General features: G+C 38.6%; 1 protein-coding gene and 1 pseudogene across 1 annotated transcript; one reads left to right on the top strand and one right to left on the bottom strand.

The window, feature by feature from the left end:
- Positions 1-1,582: 1,582 nt before the first annotated feature.
- On the bottom strand, positions 1,583-2,217 carry LOC102848761 (annotated as a pseudogene).
- An 11,592-nt stretch (positions 2,218-13,809) lies between these two features.
- LOC102844166 (olfactory receptor 7C2-like) lies at positions 13,810-14,748 on the top strand. Its single transcript, XM_006898818.1, has one exon. The coding sequence runs from the start codon at positions 13,810-13,812 to the stop codon at positions 14,746-14,748; it is 939 nt and encodes a 312-aa protein (XP_006898880.1).
- The last annotated feature ends 1,121 nt before the right edge of the window (positions 14,749-15,869 follow it).

Below are 15,869 nucleotides of genomic sequence, written 5' to 3'. Positions count from 1 at the left end.
TCTCCTCCTGTTTGATTAACTGCCTCTGAAAACCCACCAGGCGGTCAGCGATGGCTTGGTTCTGACTCTAAGGTAACAACAACATCTAGCCATTGGACATACTTTTAAACGCAGATTCTAGTCTCATCATCTGGAACTGTGATTAGGTGAATCTGTGATTAGAAGGCATAGATGCTAGGTTATATATGAACCAGAGCTCCAGATTGTTCTTTTGGTGAAGGTTGTTTTTAACATATCTGGATCATGGCTTTGGTTTCTTTAGGACATATTCTCTACAGTGGGATGTTGTTATTTTGAGCTGTTGAGTTGGAACAGAGTCATAGCTGACCCTCCAGTGGGTTTTCAGAGGCAGTCATCAGTCAGGAGAAGACTGGTCATCTATCTTCCTCTGAGCAGCTGGTGGAATTGAACCACATGCCTTTATGATTGGAGAGCAGCTTTTACTATGTAGGAAATAATGCTCTAGGAAGGCGACTGTCTTTTCTGGAGAAATATTATCCTAGGAAAGAATTCTCTTGTGGATCTGGTATATCAACATCTTCTGGGAACATAAAAACACCAGGAACTGTCAGGACCAGTCTTTGAATTGTGAGATGGAAGGATCTAGGTAAGAGTCAGCAATCTTTATTGTGACATGTCCTCACGGTGATTCTGGTGAACATTAAAGGTTGGGATCCATTATCCTAGTGAATCCTGGGACAATTATTTCTTTTTTTTCATATCATACCTTTTAATAAACTTTACTTTGGGAATTTATACAAAGAAAATTTTAAAAAAATAGAAGGAAAATAGTCTGTGCACATAGATCTTACAGCAGTCATAACAAACTGGCACCTACCTGAATAACTAACTGAAGGGGAAGGAGTAAGGAAATGATGATACAATTTATACATAATACATTTAAGTTTTTTAAATTGACAAGTAGACTCTGCAATAGTTCTTAGCTAAAAAAGAAAGCCAATTCCAACACTGCCGTTTTGAAAATATTAAAATTTTATAGAAATGATCCCTTTAAAAAAAAAGATGATGTGAATATATAATTGCACATGCTGAATGAAAGGAGTGACAAATCTTGTTTTGTATCATCTAAACAGAGTGCTTTATTAACATTACAAGTGCCGTGTGTGCTTAAAGCAAAATTCTAGTTGACCAAATGCCCCCTCTGCCCCATTTCTCCATACTAGGCAAAGCCCAGGGGAGAGGTCATGCCCTCTGTGTCTAACTGAGCATTTGTTTCCCCACACACATAGTATGTATTCATCTGCAGGATAGTAAAAAAAAAATATATGAATATTAAGTGCTAGATCCTACTATTAGCTAAGAATTCAATCTAAAAACTAAATAGGTCATGAAAATATTTCTAGCTTTAATTGTGTTATTTTGTAAAACCATAACACTGGAGAATCTTCCTCGCCTGAACAACATTCAGTGTCAACTGAGTGGTTAGGCCTAATAAAAAGAAGTAGCTATCACCCAAAATAGTATCATATTCACATCATAACTTCTAAGTACTTGTAGACTACAAAACTAATTCAATCTTAAAAAACAAACCAAAATAACCACAACAAAACCACACCAAAACCTAATTAAATCTGTTTTCAGCATTCTATTTCAGTGTTTTGGAACTAGCTCCTTTAGAATGCGCTAACAGCTTGATGGCCTTGTCGGAGATCTCAGTCTTTCTAAGCAGAGTCTCTAATCTTCTCTTCATTTTCTTCTGGTCTTCAAGAGCACAGCCAATGACTATACACTGAAATTTCTGGTCAACTGGCCCCGGTGGCACCTCAGAAGAACAAGCACTGTAGAGTGACATTAAGTGACTCTTGGCGTTTTCTAGATCATCCAGGAATTTATTGACCACATCATCGGTAATCCTGGCGGCGTGCTTCAGGGATTCTTGCTGTTGGGGATTTCTGATTGTTTCTGCTGAAACTTCAACAGTGAGTGTTTGCCCCATCAAGCGGTTTGCAGTCAGATATACTCCTTCTCTTTCTCCATCATTGATCTGCCTCATGTCCTGGCTGTTCTGAATACTGTGAATCATCTCCAGCAGAATTTCTTTCTCTTGTTCAATAGCACTTGCTGCTTCTCTCAAAGCTTCAACCCTGAGCTCCAGCTGGTGGAGAGGCTCTCCAGCAGGCGGCTGGAGCTGTGCACCATGGAGGAGCGGCAGAAGCGCCCTACCTTGGCTTTCACGTTTGTCTTCCCCTGAGCCATCTGAGCCTCCTAGGCGGACGGCCAAAAGGTGACCAGGCTCTCAGGGGACAGCGGTGAGTGGAGCTCCCGCAGGCATCACTGTCACTGCGCAGGGCGCTCGTCTCCCTCTGACGCCTTGGCACTGCTGCTGCCGCTTGGCCAAAGAAGGCCAGGCGCGCCACCCGCCCCTGGGGAATGGGGGCTGCTGACAATTATTTCTTACTCATCTACTTAATAAGATAATTATAACTTATAAATGGTAAGACTCATTCCCAGGAGGATATGCAAGCAACACTGGAGTGATTCTTCCCAGAGGAAAGGGACAGAGGAGAAAGAGACCTAGTTAATCCCAAAGCTGACCTTAGGGATAAGAAATTGACAAGTCAGAGATCCCTCCCTGTGTGTCCCCTGCCCTTGAGAAGCCAAACTGATGAGGGAATGGAAGATCCACTGACCAATTTGTATAACAAGCTTCAGAGGGGATTCAGCCCCTAGGACCACAGAAACTAACACACATCAGCATTTAGTCACCAATGCCCTACCGTATCAGACCCATGATATTCATGCCTTGTCTGCAAAAAAATCTGTCAAACCTTCTACTACCTGCCGGACTCTGTCTCCTTGCTCATCTGGGGAGCAGGTTTGCAGTCTTCACAAGCCAGTCTCTATGGAAGAATGAGTTCCAGGAGAATTGGCCCTATGGTAGTCCATGTTGCCAAGTCTCTATAGTCCTGTAAGTATTGTGAAAAATCAGGAAAGAAGTGATTGGATGGGAAATGGTATAAAGGCTACTTAATTGGAAAGGAAAATGAGTAGATATTTGTTAGAAGTTACCATTGTGTAGCAAGCTCTCTTTTCATTTAATATTATTAAATAGCTGATAGAGATGGAAGGAATTATCAACTCCAAAGCCACCACGTATCACTGCACTATTGCCCTAAAGCTCATTATGATACAGTCACCACCCTGAGTCACTTTCAGTGAGAGAGAAGTTTTAATCTCTTCTAGTCTTTTTTCTCCTATTGCTGAACACAGGAGCTCCAATTTCAAGTTCAGTCCTTTCTGATGTCTGCTGTTTCACCTGAATTTCCTCAGGAATGTGTCTTCAATTCTTCAAAACATTGTTCCACTTGTCATGTCTATCCATGGTTCTTGGAGAACTTCAAAGGAGATTCTATTATGGTGGCTGTAGTGTGTAAATACTCAGCTGAAATGTGTAAGAAGATAGACAAATTACACAGGCAAGAAAAACACATCCCCTTGACTACCTTTTCTTTTGTTCTCCGAACATTCCTGGTGGTACTGAAATTTCTAGGTCACTTTTCTATTAAGTTGCTGGTCTTTCAGTTGCTAATGATTTAATTCTGACTCACAAGAACCCCATGTGTGCACAGAAGAGCTATTCTTTAAAGTTGTGACATGCCCTTATCATATCAGTTTTCTTGTTATCCCAAGTGGTCCTGCATAAGTAGGAACAGTTAAACTTTTGCATAGTAAACAGCAAGTAATCTCCAAGAAGGATTTCTTACTAAATATTTGCTTCTGAACAATGAGTGAAATATAAATGTCATTTGACCTTCTCATCCTCTAAATTCTAACTTTTGATTCTAAGGTAACATACTTGGATAATGACATTTTCTTTCTTTTTTTAAGTTGAAGTAGAATTTCAATCATATCAAGAAAAGCAGAAAGGAGGCAGATAAGAAATATAATGTTTCTCTTGACCAAACAACAGATAGGGCGTGTTCTCAAGCTCAGGAAGCATACTCATTCTCCATACTACTCCCTCTGTTTTGTTATTGTTAATTTCTTGCCACATATTGGCCTCTTTGAGAATAAATAGTTGCAGAGGTTTTAGAGTGAGTGATAGACATAGACACCTAGGAATAGTTTATGAGCTACATCATTAAGAAAACATCTGTATGTTCATTCATCCTTTAATATAGTAACCAAACAGATATAGTCTGTTATGTGCCAAACATTCCTGGGTGGTGAAAAAGAAAGGTAATAGGCTCAGTTGCTAACTGGAAGAATAGAGGTTCAAGTTTATCCAGAGATTTGTATTGTCTTTAGGTGCTATTGAGTCATCTCCTATTTATAACCACCCTTTGAACAACAAATCTGAACGTTGCCCTATCCTGTGCTATCCTCATCATCTCTTATAACTTGGGCCCACTGTTACAGTCACTATGTCTATCCACCTTGTTCAGGGTCTTCCTCTCTTTCATTCACTTTCCACCTTTCCCATCATGATGCCTTTTTACAAAAACTGTCCCTCACTCCCCAACAACACGCCCCAAGTATGTAGGAAAAATAATTTTGCGATTTCTGCCTCTAAGGACCACCCTGGTTTTACTTTCTCAGAGACAAATTTGTTTATTCATTTGGCAGTCCATGAGATATTCAGTACTCTTCTGCAACACCACAATTCAAAGGAACTGATAATTCTTCTAGCATCTTTTTGATTGTCCAACTTTCAAATACATGATAAGTAATTGAAAAGACCATGTCTCAAATCAGGTGCACTTTAGTCTTTAAATTGACTTCATTGCCCTTTATCACTCTGGAGACATCTTTTTGCAATACAACACATTTTTTGGTTTCTTGACTGCTGATACTAAGAGTGTTGATTGAGGATCCAAGTATGACATCACTGACAACCTCAGTCTTTTCTCAATCTACCATGATGTTGCCTATTGGTTGAGTGACAAGGATTGTTGTTTTCTTAATGTAGATGTGAACCATATTGAAGGCTGTGCTCTTTGATCCTCTGCAACAAGCATTTCAAGTTTTTTTCACTTTTCAGCAAGCAAGGTTATATTACCTTAATCGTAGAGGTTGTTGATTAGTCTTACTCATTTGTCTTTCTATAGTTCAACATCTTGAAATGCTTTCATCAACAAACTGATATGGAGATAGGATACAGTCCTTCCTCATACATCCCTTTCCTGATTTTGACACACTCTATATTGTTCTTTTTTTTAAAAAAAAATCATTTTATTAATTTTAATGAACATTTACAGAGATTTTGGGTTTCCATTCATTCATTGTTGCATTTTTTGCCCTGCCCACCCCTCCACCCCCAAGTTCGCTCTTCTCTTTGAAAAGAAAAATTCCTTCATTGGTATACAATTCCCCCGCCCCGAGTACACTCCACTATGCAACTTTCATTATGGACTCTTGTCATAACCATAATACCCAATCATATATCACTTTTAAACAATTCACTCCCTCATATGTTTCAATGCAGTATACATAATTTATTCCATCTTTCTCAGTCTTACCCCAACCCTGATGTCAGTCCTGTCCTACAACAGTGGCACTATGCAGTATTTGTCCTTTTGTGACTGAGATATTTCATGCAGCTTAATGTCCTCCAGGGTTACCCATTTTGAATAATATTGCATGGGTTCCTTGTTTTTCAATGCAGCGTAGTATTCCATTGTGTGAATATACCACAGCTTTTCTATCCATTCGTTGTTGATGGGCAGTTAGGTTGTTTCCAGCTCTTTGCTCTTGTGAACAAAGATGCAATAAACATGAGTGTACATATATGTGCCTGGGTGACAGTTCTGAGTTTTTCTAGGGTATATTACCAGTAGAGGAATTGCTGGGTCAAATGGTATTTCTATTTGCAACTTTTTGAGAGAGCGCTATACAGCCTTTCATAGTGGTTGCATCATTTTACACTCCCACCAACAATGAATAAGGGTTCCAGTTTCTCCACAATCTAACCAACATTTGTTGTTTGCTGTTCTGTTAAATTTTGCTCTTCTTACTGGAGTGAGATGATATTTCATAGTTGTTTTGATTTGCATCTCTCTCAGAGCTAGAGATTTTGAACATTTCTTCATATATTTGTTGGCCATCTGAATGTCTTCTTTGGTGAAGTGTCTGTTCATATCCTGTGCCCATTTTTAAATTGGGTTATTTACCTTTATCTTGTTGTGGTGTTTTAGTGTTTTATAAAGTCTAGATATAAGTCCCTTATCTGACATGTCATTACCAAATATTTTTTCCCAATCTGTGGATTCCCCTTTCCCTCTGTTGGAGAAGTTTTTAGATGTGCATAGGGATTTGATTCATAGAAGGTCCCATTCATCTATTTTATCCTGTTCTGGCTGTAGATTTTTCAGGATGCTTGGAAGACTGTCTATGTTGTTGTTCTTTTTATGGTGTTTGCACATTACACCCATACTTCAGAAATATCTGGCAGTCTACTTCCAAAACCTCTTTCATTGAATCCTATGGAGCACATATTTCCTGACATAAATGAGGTCACCAAAGTCAAAGTCAACAGTAACTGATTTTCTTTGTGTCCCAAAACTCTATCAGCCATTCAGGGACACTAGGATCAGAAAACACCCAAACTTTGATGGAAGTACCAAATGTCCAATGACAAATAGGTATTAGGAAAAGGAAGTAGATAATATTTTAGGAAGATGCAAAGATTCTTTAATAACTATGAATACATAAAAACATATGGCCTAAGGGAGCTCTGGTGGCCTAGTGGCAAGAAGCTGCACTGCAGTCCCAGAGATATGTGGTTCGAATCCACCAGATGCTCTGCTGGAGAAGGAGGGGCAATCTCCTCCTGTACCAGTCAGATTTGATTTGACGGTACACAGACAAAAAAAATAACTTTTTTAAAAAACAACAAAAACCCACATATGGCCAATCTTGGCAAATGGAAGCTTTTTACACTGATTAGATTTTATTGTAAGAGTTGAGAAATGATATTGGAAGATCAGATGTGTGCTTGTTTCTAGAAAGCCATCTACACCAAGCCAGCAGGTTTTCGCCTGATAATATGAAGATTATTGAAGAGACACAACCTTGCTTGCTGAATTGAGGAGGACCTAAAGCATTTGCTTAAGATCAAGGACTGTAGTCTTCAATATGGATTGAAGCTCAACATCAAGAAGACAAAGATTCTTACCACAGGGCCAAATAGCTGCACTATGACAGATGGAGAGGAGATTGAGGTTGCTAACAATTACAGCTTGCTCAGCTCCTCAATCAACCGTGTTGGCACCAGCAGTCAGGAAATCAAAAGATGAATTGTGCTGGGAAAATCTCCTGTCAGGGACTACTCCAAAGTACTGAGAAGCAACAATAGCAGTCTAAAGACTCAGGTGTGCTTGATCCAGGCCATGGTCTTCGTGATTACATGTAGGATCACAGAGCTGGACAATGACAATGACTACAGAAGAATAATCAATGGCTTTGAATTGTGGTGGTGGAGAAGAGTCTTGAACATACTATGGCCTGCCAATAAAACAAATCCATCTGTCTTGGAAAGAGTGAAACCAAGTTTGTCTTTGGAGGCTAAGTTTTTGAAGCTTCATCTCACATACTTTGGGCACATGGCCAGTAGGGACCAGTCCTTGGAGAAAGACATCATGCGTGGAAGGTGGAGGGGTGTTACAGGAGAAGAAGATGCTACATGAGATGGATTGATATAGTAACTTGGGTAATGAGGGCAGGTTTGTCAGAGTCAGTGAAACTGAATCACAATAGAAGAGGCATCAAAACTATTATACATAGGGTCACCTGCATCACAGGTGACTCGATGGCATATAACAACAACAATAGTGAAGCAATCAAATTTATGTTTAGGAAATAGATAGATAGCTATGTGGGAATTGAAGTGAAGCTGCAAACCAATAAAGAAGGTACTTGAATAGATCTGGTAGTATACTGAATTGTTACTTCGATGCAATTGATGACATTAACATACATAGCATCTTTCACACAATACCCAGGTCTTGTGTATATCCAAAGAGAAGGACATCATGCATGGGAGGGTGGAGGGACAGTGCAGGAGGAGAAGGCCCTCTATGTGGTGGATTAATTCAGTGACTGGGATAATCAGGATGGGAGTGTCAGAGACAGTGCGATTGGCATAGGACAGAGCAGAGTTTAGGGCTGTTGTACATAGGGTCGCTATGAGTGGCAAGCGACTCGATGACACTTAACAACAACAACAAATCCTTGAGTGGAACAAATAGTTTGGAGACTAGTAATGTATAGGTTAACATTTTGAATCAACCCACCAGAATTCTGGAAGAAATAATTATTTGCCTCTGTGAAAATCTAAAAGCCTAGAAAATCTAAAAGAATAATAGATCTTAAATTTTATAAAACTATATGTCACAGATCTTAAATATTAGAGAAGTCTCTAACACATGTAGTTTCCATGATCTGAAATTGACTCTGTAGCTACAAGTTTTGGTTTTGTCTACTTTTTTAAACAAAATAAATAGGAATACATGTGAGCTAACTACATCCATTAAGAAAGAAGTAAAGAAATCTTTTTTTATATATTACTGACTTCAGAGAGGAACTATAGCCATTGTCTCAGAATATTTCTCCACTGATGAGATGTCATTAGAGATGGCTTCAAACAGCTTTTTCCCAAAAGGGTGAGAATAAAGGTTTGTAGCCACATTTGTTCAATCCATGGTCATAATATGACTGTTTGGTTTTGGTTTGTTGGTTGGTGTTTTTTGAATCTCAGACACTCCATCTGGGGCATTAGAGAATATTAAGAGTATAATAATACTTACAATGAAGGTATTTTATTTATTTAATTCAATTCCTTATTCCTGGTTAAAAGATTCATTGCTCTTCTCTGATTACAGAACTCAGGACATCAAAGGAAGAGAGCTAAAGAGAGAAAGGGCTAGATGAGTACCCTCTGCCCATATTTCCTGTGCCAGTCTAAACATCATCTGCCTGGCACTTATGTGATCATATGTAAATACCTTGGTCAAATTGCTGACTTGTGTAAGTATTTCATGAATATTATACACATTATTATTAAAAAAATATATGTTTGACTATTGTAGTAACGTAATGGTACTGCAATGCTTTCCTTGAGACTATTTAATATTTTTTAAATAAAATTTTATTTTTTACTAGTTTATTTTCAAAGTTTATATACACTGTTTTTTACACCACATCTTTTCCATTTCCTTTACCCAGTCCTACCTCCACCCATCAAATTTTATGACCCTCTGATTAACCACCCACCCTGCACCCAACCTTTGCCCTTCCTAACCTTTCTGCTCCCATTCTCCTCCCTTTAGATACTCATACACACTCTATAATAATGGTCTTATACAATATTTGTCCTTATGAGACTGAATTAGTTCACGTAGTATAATGCTCTTCAGTCCCTCCCAAGTTAGGTAATGATTTACAAAATCATTGCTCCTGGGTGCTGCATAGTATTCTATCATGTGAATATACCATTATTTTATCGTGTGAATATACCATAATTTCTCAATCTGTTAGATTGTGCTTGGACATTTGGGCTGTATCCATGTTTTTGCGATGGTGAATAATGCTGCTATGAACTTTGGTATACAAGTCCCTGTGTCTCGGTTCTCATTTTCCAGGGTATATTTCAAGCACTGGAATAGCTGGATCATAGGAAATTTCTATGTTCAGCTTTCTTAGGAAATGCCAAACTGCCTTCCAGAATGGTTGTACCATTTTACAATTCTACCAACAGTGTATAATAGTTCCTTTTTCTCCACATCCTCTCTAACATTTATTACTTTTTGTCTTGTTAAACTTTGCACACTGCTATTGGAGTAAGATGTTGTCTCATTGTGATTTTGATTTGCATCTTTCTTATTTCTGGTGATTTTGAGCATTTCTTGAAGTGTCTATTGGAGATCCAAATATCTTCCTCCATTAAAATTCTTTCCATGTCTTTTACCCATTTTCTCACTGTATTATCAGTCTTTATCTTGTGGAGGTCCTGTAGGATTCCATATACTTTCTCTTATAACCCAATCATGTATAAATTTATTCAGTTTCCACGTGGGCAGTTTTGTAAGACTTACCTGATTAATTTCTAGTTTTATGGCATTGTGCTCTGATAAGACATTTATTGTTGTTGTTGTTAAGTGCTGTCAAATTGTAGATGACTCATAGCAACCCAATGAATGAAAAACCTGAACACTTGTATGACTTGGTCATTTCTCCATGTCCATAGATTTTACAGAGGCAAACTATTTTGAATGTGGATGCCACTCCTGCTTCCAAGCTTGTTTTAATTGGGAAGCTCCACCAAACACTGTCCACCATGGATAATCATTATCACGTTTGGCACATCAGTTTCACAGTGTTTAGCATCACAGCAACCATGAGTTACCTCAGTACAGCAATGCACAGACCAGTGCTATACCACTTAGAAGAATGTTTGACAAATAACAATTTAAACCAGGCGTGAGTGCCGCAGATTAAAATCACCCACCTTTGGCTTGGTAGCAGAACTTTCTATCCAGTAGGCCAACAGAGCTCTCTCTATGTTGCCATTGTTGTTGTTGTTAAGTGCCATCGAGTTATAGACAGCTCATCGTGACCCTATGAATGAAAGACCTGAATACTTGTATAACTTTGTTTGTTTCTCCATGAGAAGACACTTAGTATTATTTAAATATTTTTTTAATTTTTTGAGGCTTGCTTTGTGTGCTAATAGGGGATTGATTTTGAAGAATGTACCATGTGCACTGGAGAAGAAAGTTAATTGAGTTTTAGTTGGGTGCAGTACCCTGAATGCATCCACAAGGTCAAGTTGGCTAATTGTATTGTTTAGCTCTTCTGTATCCTTGTTAAGTTTCTTTTAAGTTGATCTATCCTTTCGTGTGATGAAGCCTCCTACCACTATTGTAATACTGTCTATTTCTTTCTTCAAATCTGTTAATGATTGTTTTATGTATTTTGCAGGTCTATTATTTGGTGCATAGACATTGATCAAGGTTATGTCTTCTTGATCTATTGTGCTTTAATCAGTATGTAATTATCTTCCTTACCTTTCATGGTGGCTTTCATTTTGATGTCTATTTAATCAGAGATAAATATTGCCACTTATGCTATTTTATGACTGTAATTTGCTTGGTGTATTTTTTCCAGCCTTTGACTTTAGGTCTGTCTTTCCATTTTTTAGATGTGTCTCTTGTAGGATACATATTGATGAGTTTTGGGGTTCTGCTACTCTTTTTCTCTTGATTGGCACATTATTATAATTGTGTTTCACAATAACATACAAGTAATCATATGAAATTTATTTATTTTCAAACCAGGTTTTATTTTTGCCATATTGCTGTGTTTCTTTTTCTGTTGTTTCTTGTTACTGTTGTCTATCCACTTTTCTTTAGCATCTCTATTTCAGACTTCCCTTAATATTTCTTACAGTTTTTGTCTTGTTTTCACAAATTCCTTAAGTTCCTTCTCTGCTGCAAAGACTCTAATTTCTCATTCCTATTTGATGGAGAGCTTGCTGGGATCCTTGGCTGGCAACTGTTTTCTGTCAACTTTCTGTTTGTGCCATCCCATTGTCTTCTAACTCACATGGTTTCTGATGAGAAATCAGAAATTAATCTAATTGTTTCCCCTTTGTAGGTGACTCTTTGTTTTTCTCATGCTGCTTTTAGACTTCTATTCTTATCTTTTAATTTGGAGAATTTGACTATATTAAGTTTTTTTTAAGTTTTAAGTTATGTCTTGATGTTTTTCTTTTTGGGTCAAGCCTATTTTGTGTTTACTGTGCTTCTTGAACATTAAATTTTTCATTCTTCAAAATGTCAGGGAACTTTTCTTCTAGTACTTCTTCCTAAATTTTCTCCATGACTTCCCTGACACTCCCATATTCTGGAATTCCACTCACACATATGTTATTCTGTTTGATATCATTTCACATGATTCTAATGTTTTATTAATATTCTTTAGATCTCATCTATAATTTTTCTTCTAGTATGTTTCTAGTGAGGCTCTTGTCTTCCAGCTCACGGACTCTCTGTTCCATCTCTTCAGTTTTACATTTTTGTCACATCAGTGTGTTTAACATTTCTGCCATTTTGTCTTAATATTCTGGATTGCATTTTTATGCTTTTCTGTTATTTCCAGTACTGTGTTGGCTTTACCCTGTCTCCTGATGATGTTTTAAGTTCTTGTACCTCTTTATACTATCAATTCTTTCTTCCATCTTTTACATTTTCTTCTGTAGCTGTTCGAGTTACTCCTCATCAAAATAGTTGTTCTAGATTACTGTCTCTGAGGTATTTGCTGTCTTAGTGTCTTCCATTGTTTCTTCCATAATTTGAGGCTTCTTCTTTAGGCATTCAAATAACCCCACATCAACACATTTCTTCTAGTTCTCTCTATCTGGTGTATTCTTTGGGTTTCCCTTTTTTTAGGTGAGTGTTTATTTTGTTTATTCATGATGACTGAGGCTGACTGCTGCTTTCTTGACAGTGAAATGAGTCTTTTCTTAGTTGATGTTAGGCTGTTGTAACTATATAATTATCCAGTATATGGGAATATTTTGTGTAGGACCTGTATATTTGTGTTCTCTTCTTGAGAACAGTCAACCAGGAGTGGAATGACTATCGCCTTCCTGAAATTGCACCTCCATTTGGCCTCAACCACTTGAGCTTAAGATATCCCATGTGATGTAGTTAGATAGCAGTGTTTCACCCAAAGTGCCTGTGATATTGGTGCTGCTGGTGCTAGACAACAGAGGAAGCAGCAGGGCAGTCCCCGTGCAGTGGGGTATTAGAGTCTCCAGGCAGTGGGAGCAGTGGTGTAGTGCTCTGAGTGCAATTGTATTCTACAACTGCAGCCCTTCAACCTGGCAGGCAGTGGTTCCGTCACTGGCCAGGCAGTGAGTGTGTCTGGGCTTGGCCATAGCCTTTAACAGATACTGAGGAAGTGTAGCTGGAAGATGCTCCTGGGCCAGCCATGCTACACAGGCCTTGGTGTCTTGCAGCAGAGCAAAGGTAAAGTCCACCCAAGACCATTTAATCTCTTAAGCTTAAATGAAAAATAGAGTTTTTCATGTGACAAATGTCCATAAGCACTTGGTCCTAATTCTTCAGGATGTCAATATGTCTAGAACATTAAGCATTTATTAATGTGGGCCATCAATTTGCGAAGCTTGACAATCCATTTCCAAAAGTCCGTCCTTCCTTCTTCCTTCCTTCCTTCCTTCCTTCCTTCCTTCCTTCCTTCCTTCCTTCCATCCATCCATCTCTCCCTCCCTCCATCCCTCATGTCTTCCGTGTTCCCTCTTTTCTTTGTTCCTTTCTCCACTCCTTTCTTTTCACTTTCTTTAACATTTAATTCTGCCTATCTTCCTTCCCTCTACCTCTTCCTTCAGAAGCAAAGCAAAATCCTCCTCATTCAGCAGTATTTTGACCAGATGTTACCTCCTCTCTCTCATTTATGCACCACTCAGACATGATTATATAACTCTTTTCTTTGAGGGTTATAGTTCTATTACAGGTATGGCAGAGCACCTGGATGAAGTTAGGAAGGTTCACTGAGGCTTCCATTTCATATGTGTCTTATAGTGAATGTGAATTTTTCAACCAAAGATAAAGAAGTGTTCCAGAGGTCAAGGGACAGGGTTTGATGTCTTTCTCAAATGTTGCGTATGACAATGAAAGTATATAAGATTCCTAAATTTGATAATGTTGACGGCTTTACACTATACTTTTCACTTGAAGAAATCAAGGAAAGAAAAAAAATCTACAATCTAACTAGTGTCTATTTCATGTTCTCTCCTCTCTCCAATTTGTTTGCTGACTTTTCAGCAAGATGGAGCCAGGAAATCAAACAAGCATTTCAGAATTTTTCCTCCTTGGATTTTCTCAGGACTCAGAGCATCAGTCAATCCTGTTTGGAATGTTCCTGTCCATGTTTGTAGTCACTGTGCTTGGAAACCTCTTCATTATCCTGACTGTAATTTCTGACTCCTATATCCACACCCCAATGTACTTCTTTCTATCCAATCTGTCCTTGACTGACATGTGTTTCACCTCCACCACCATCCCAAAGATGCTAGTGAACATCTATACTCAGAGCAAGTCCATTTCCTATTCAGGCTGCATCACTCAGATGTACTTTTGCATGGTTTTTGGAGGCATGGACACATTTCTTCTGACTGTCATGGCTTATGACCGGTTCATAGCCATCTGTTATCCCCTGCACTACTCAGTCATCATGAACACCCATCTCTGTGGTTTGTTGGTTCTTGTGTCTTGGTCCATTTGTTTAACATACTCCTTAATTCAGAGCTTGTTAGTACTGCGTCTCTCCTTCTGCACCAACTTGATAATTAAACACTTTTACTGTGAACTTGCTCAGACTCTCACAATTGCCTGTTCAGACACACTTGTTAACTATATCCTGCTTTATATGGTGATTAGTATTTTGGGTGTTGTTCCCTTCTCGGGAATCTTCTTTTCCTACACTCGAATTATGAGCACCATATTGAGAATCCCTTCAGCTAACGGGAAGTATAAAGCATTTTCTACCTGTGGGTCTCATCTCTCTGCAGTTTCTTTATTTTATGGTACAGGCCTTGGTGTGTATCTCAGTTCTGGAATATCATCTTCATCCTGGAAGAACATGGTCACCTCAGTGATGTATACAGTGGTCACACCTATGCTGAATCCTTTCATCTATAGTCTGAGGAACAGGGACATCAAGAGAGCTTTTCAAAGAATCCTTAGGAGAATGCTCTCTATTCAGTGATGGAATCATCAGTCTTGCATTTTTAAGGTGATATTGTGCTAAAGAAATCTTGTTTCTTAAACACATAAGAGACCATGGGTGGTGTAAACAAGTTGGCCAAAAGAAGTTTGGAAATTTCAATAGAGCAAGAAGTCCTACAGAAGGCGGGCTTGGCAATCTGCTTTCAAAAGAACACAGCTTTAAAACTATGGAGTATGGTTCTATTTTGCACAGATGTGGTCATTGTGAGTCCAAATAAACTTAGCAGCAATGAACAATTATTTACACTGAATTTTGGAACTCATTCATTGTACATAAGTTTCTGTGATGAAATTTGCCTTTTGACTTCTTCTACACCTTTCATGATGATGTTACTCTTCTCATCAACTCTTTTTCCTTCACCTCCTTACTTGACATTTTACGTTAGTGAGCTTCAGCCTGTCATTTTGCTCTTGAATGTTAGCAGCAACATTTCAAACACTCAATTGAAATTGTTTAATTAGGATTTCATTTTATTAATAAACCATTTTAGTAAAAAAGCTTAAACCTGGGGTTTCAAAGTTGGACAGGCTAATTTTATATGGTGTTGTTGTTATGTGCCGTCGAGTCACTTGTGACTCATAGCGATCCTAGGTACAACAGCCCTAAACTCTACTCTGTTCTGTGCCAGTCACACTGATTCTGACACACCCATCCAGATTACCCCAGTCACTGAATCAATCCACTTTATAGAGGGCCTTTCTCTCCTGCACTGTCCCTCCATCCTCCCAAGCATGATGTCCCTCTCCAAGGACTGGTCCCTCCTTACAACATGTCCAAAGTATGTTACATGGAGCCTCAGAATCCTTGCGTACAGGGAGCCACCCAGTTTAATCCTTTCCAGGATGAATCTGTTTGTTTTCCTAGCAGTCCATGGTACCCTCAATATTCTTCTCCAGCACCACAGCTCAAAAGCATCAATTTCCTTCTATCCTCCTTAGTCATTGTCCAACTCTCTAACGCATAAAAAGTGATAGCAAAGACCATGACCTGTATCAGATGCACCTTAGTCTCCATAGAGATGCTATTGCTCTTCAGTACTTTGGAGAGGTCCCTAACAGCAAACTTTCCCATCGCAGTACGTCTTTTAATTTCCTGGCTAC

This window comes from Elephantulus edwardii, unplaced genomic scaffold, assembly GCF_000299155.1.
Source record: "Elephantulus edwardii isolate Elephantulus edwardi_28Jun2011 unplaced genomic scaffold, EleEdw1.0 scaffold00237, whole genome shotgun sequence".
NCBI lineage: Eukaryota > Metazoa > Chordata > Mammalia > Macroscelidea > Macroscelididae > Elephantulus > Elephantulus edwardii.
This window is presented reverse-complemented; position numbering and strand designations above follow the sequence as displayed.

Bases quoted from the DNA above. Each gene is read 5' to 3' on its own strand.
- LOC102844166 (XM_006898818.1), top strand. From the start codon at position 13,810: ATGGAGCCAGGAAATCAAACAAGCATTTCAGAATTTTTCCTCCTTGGA.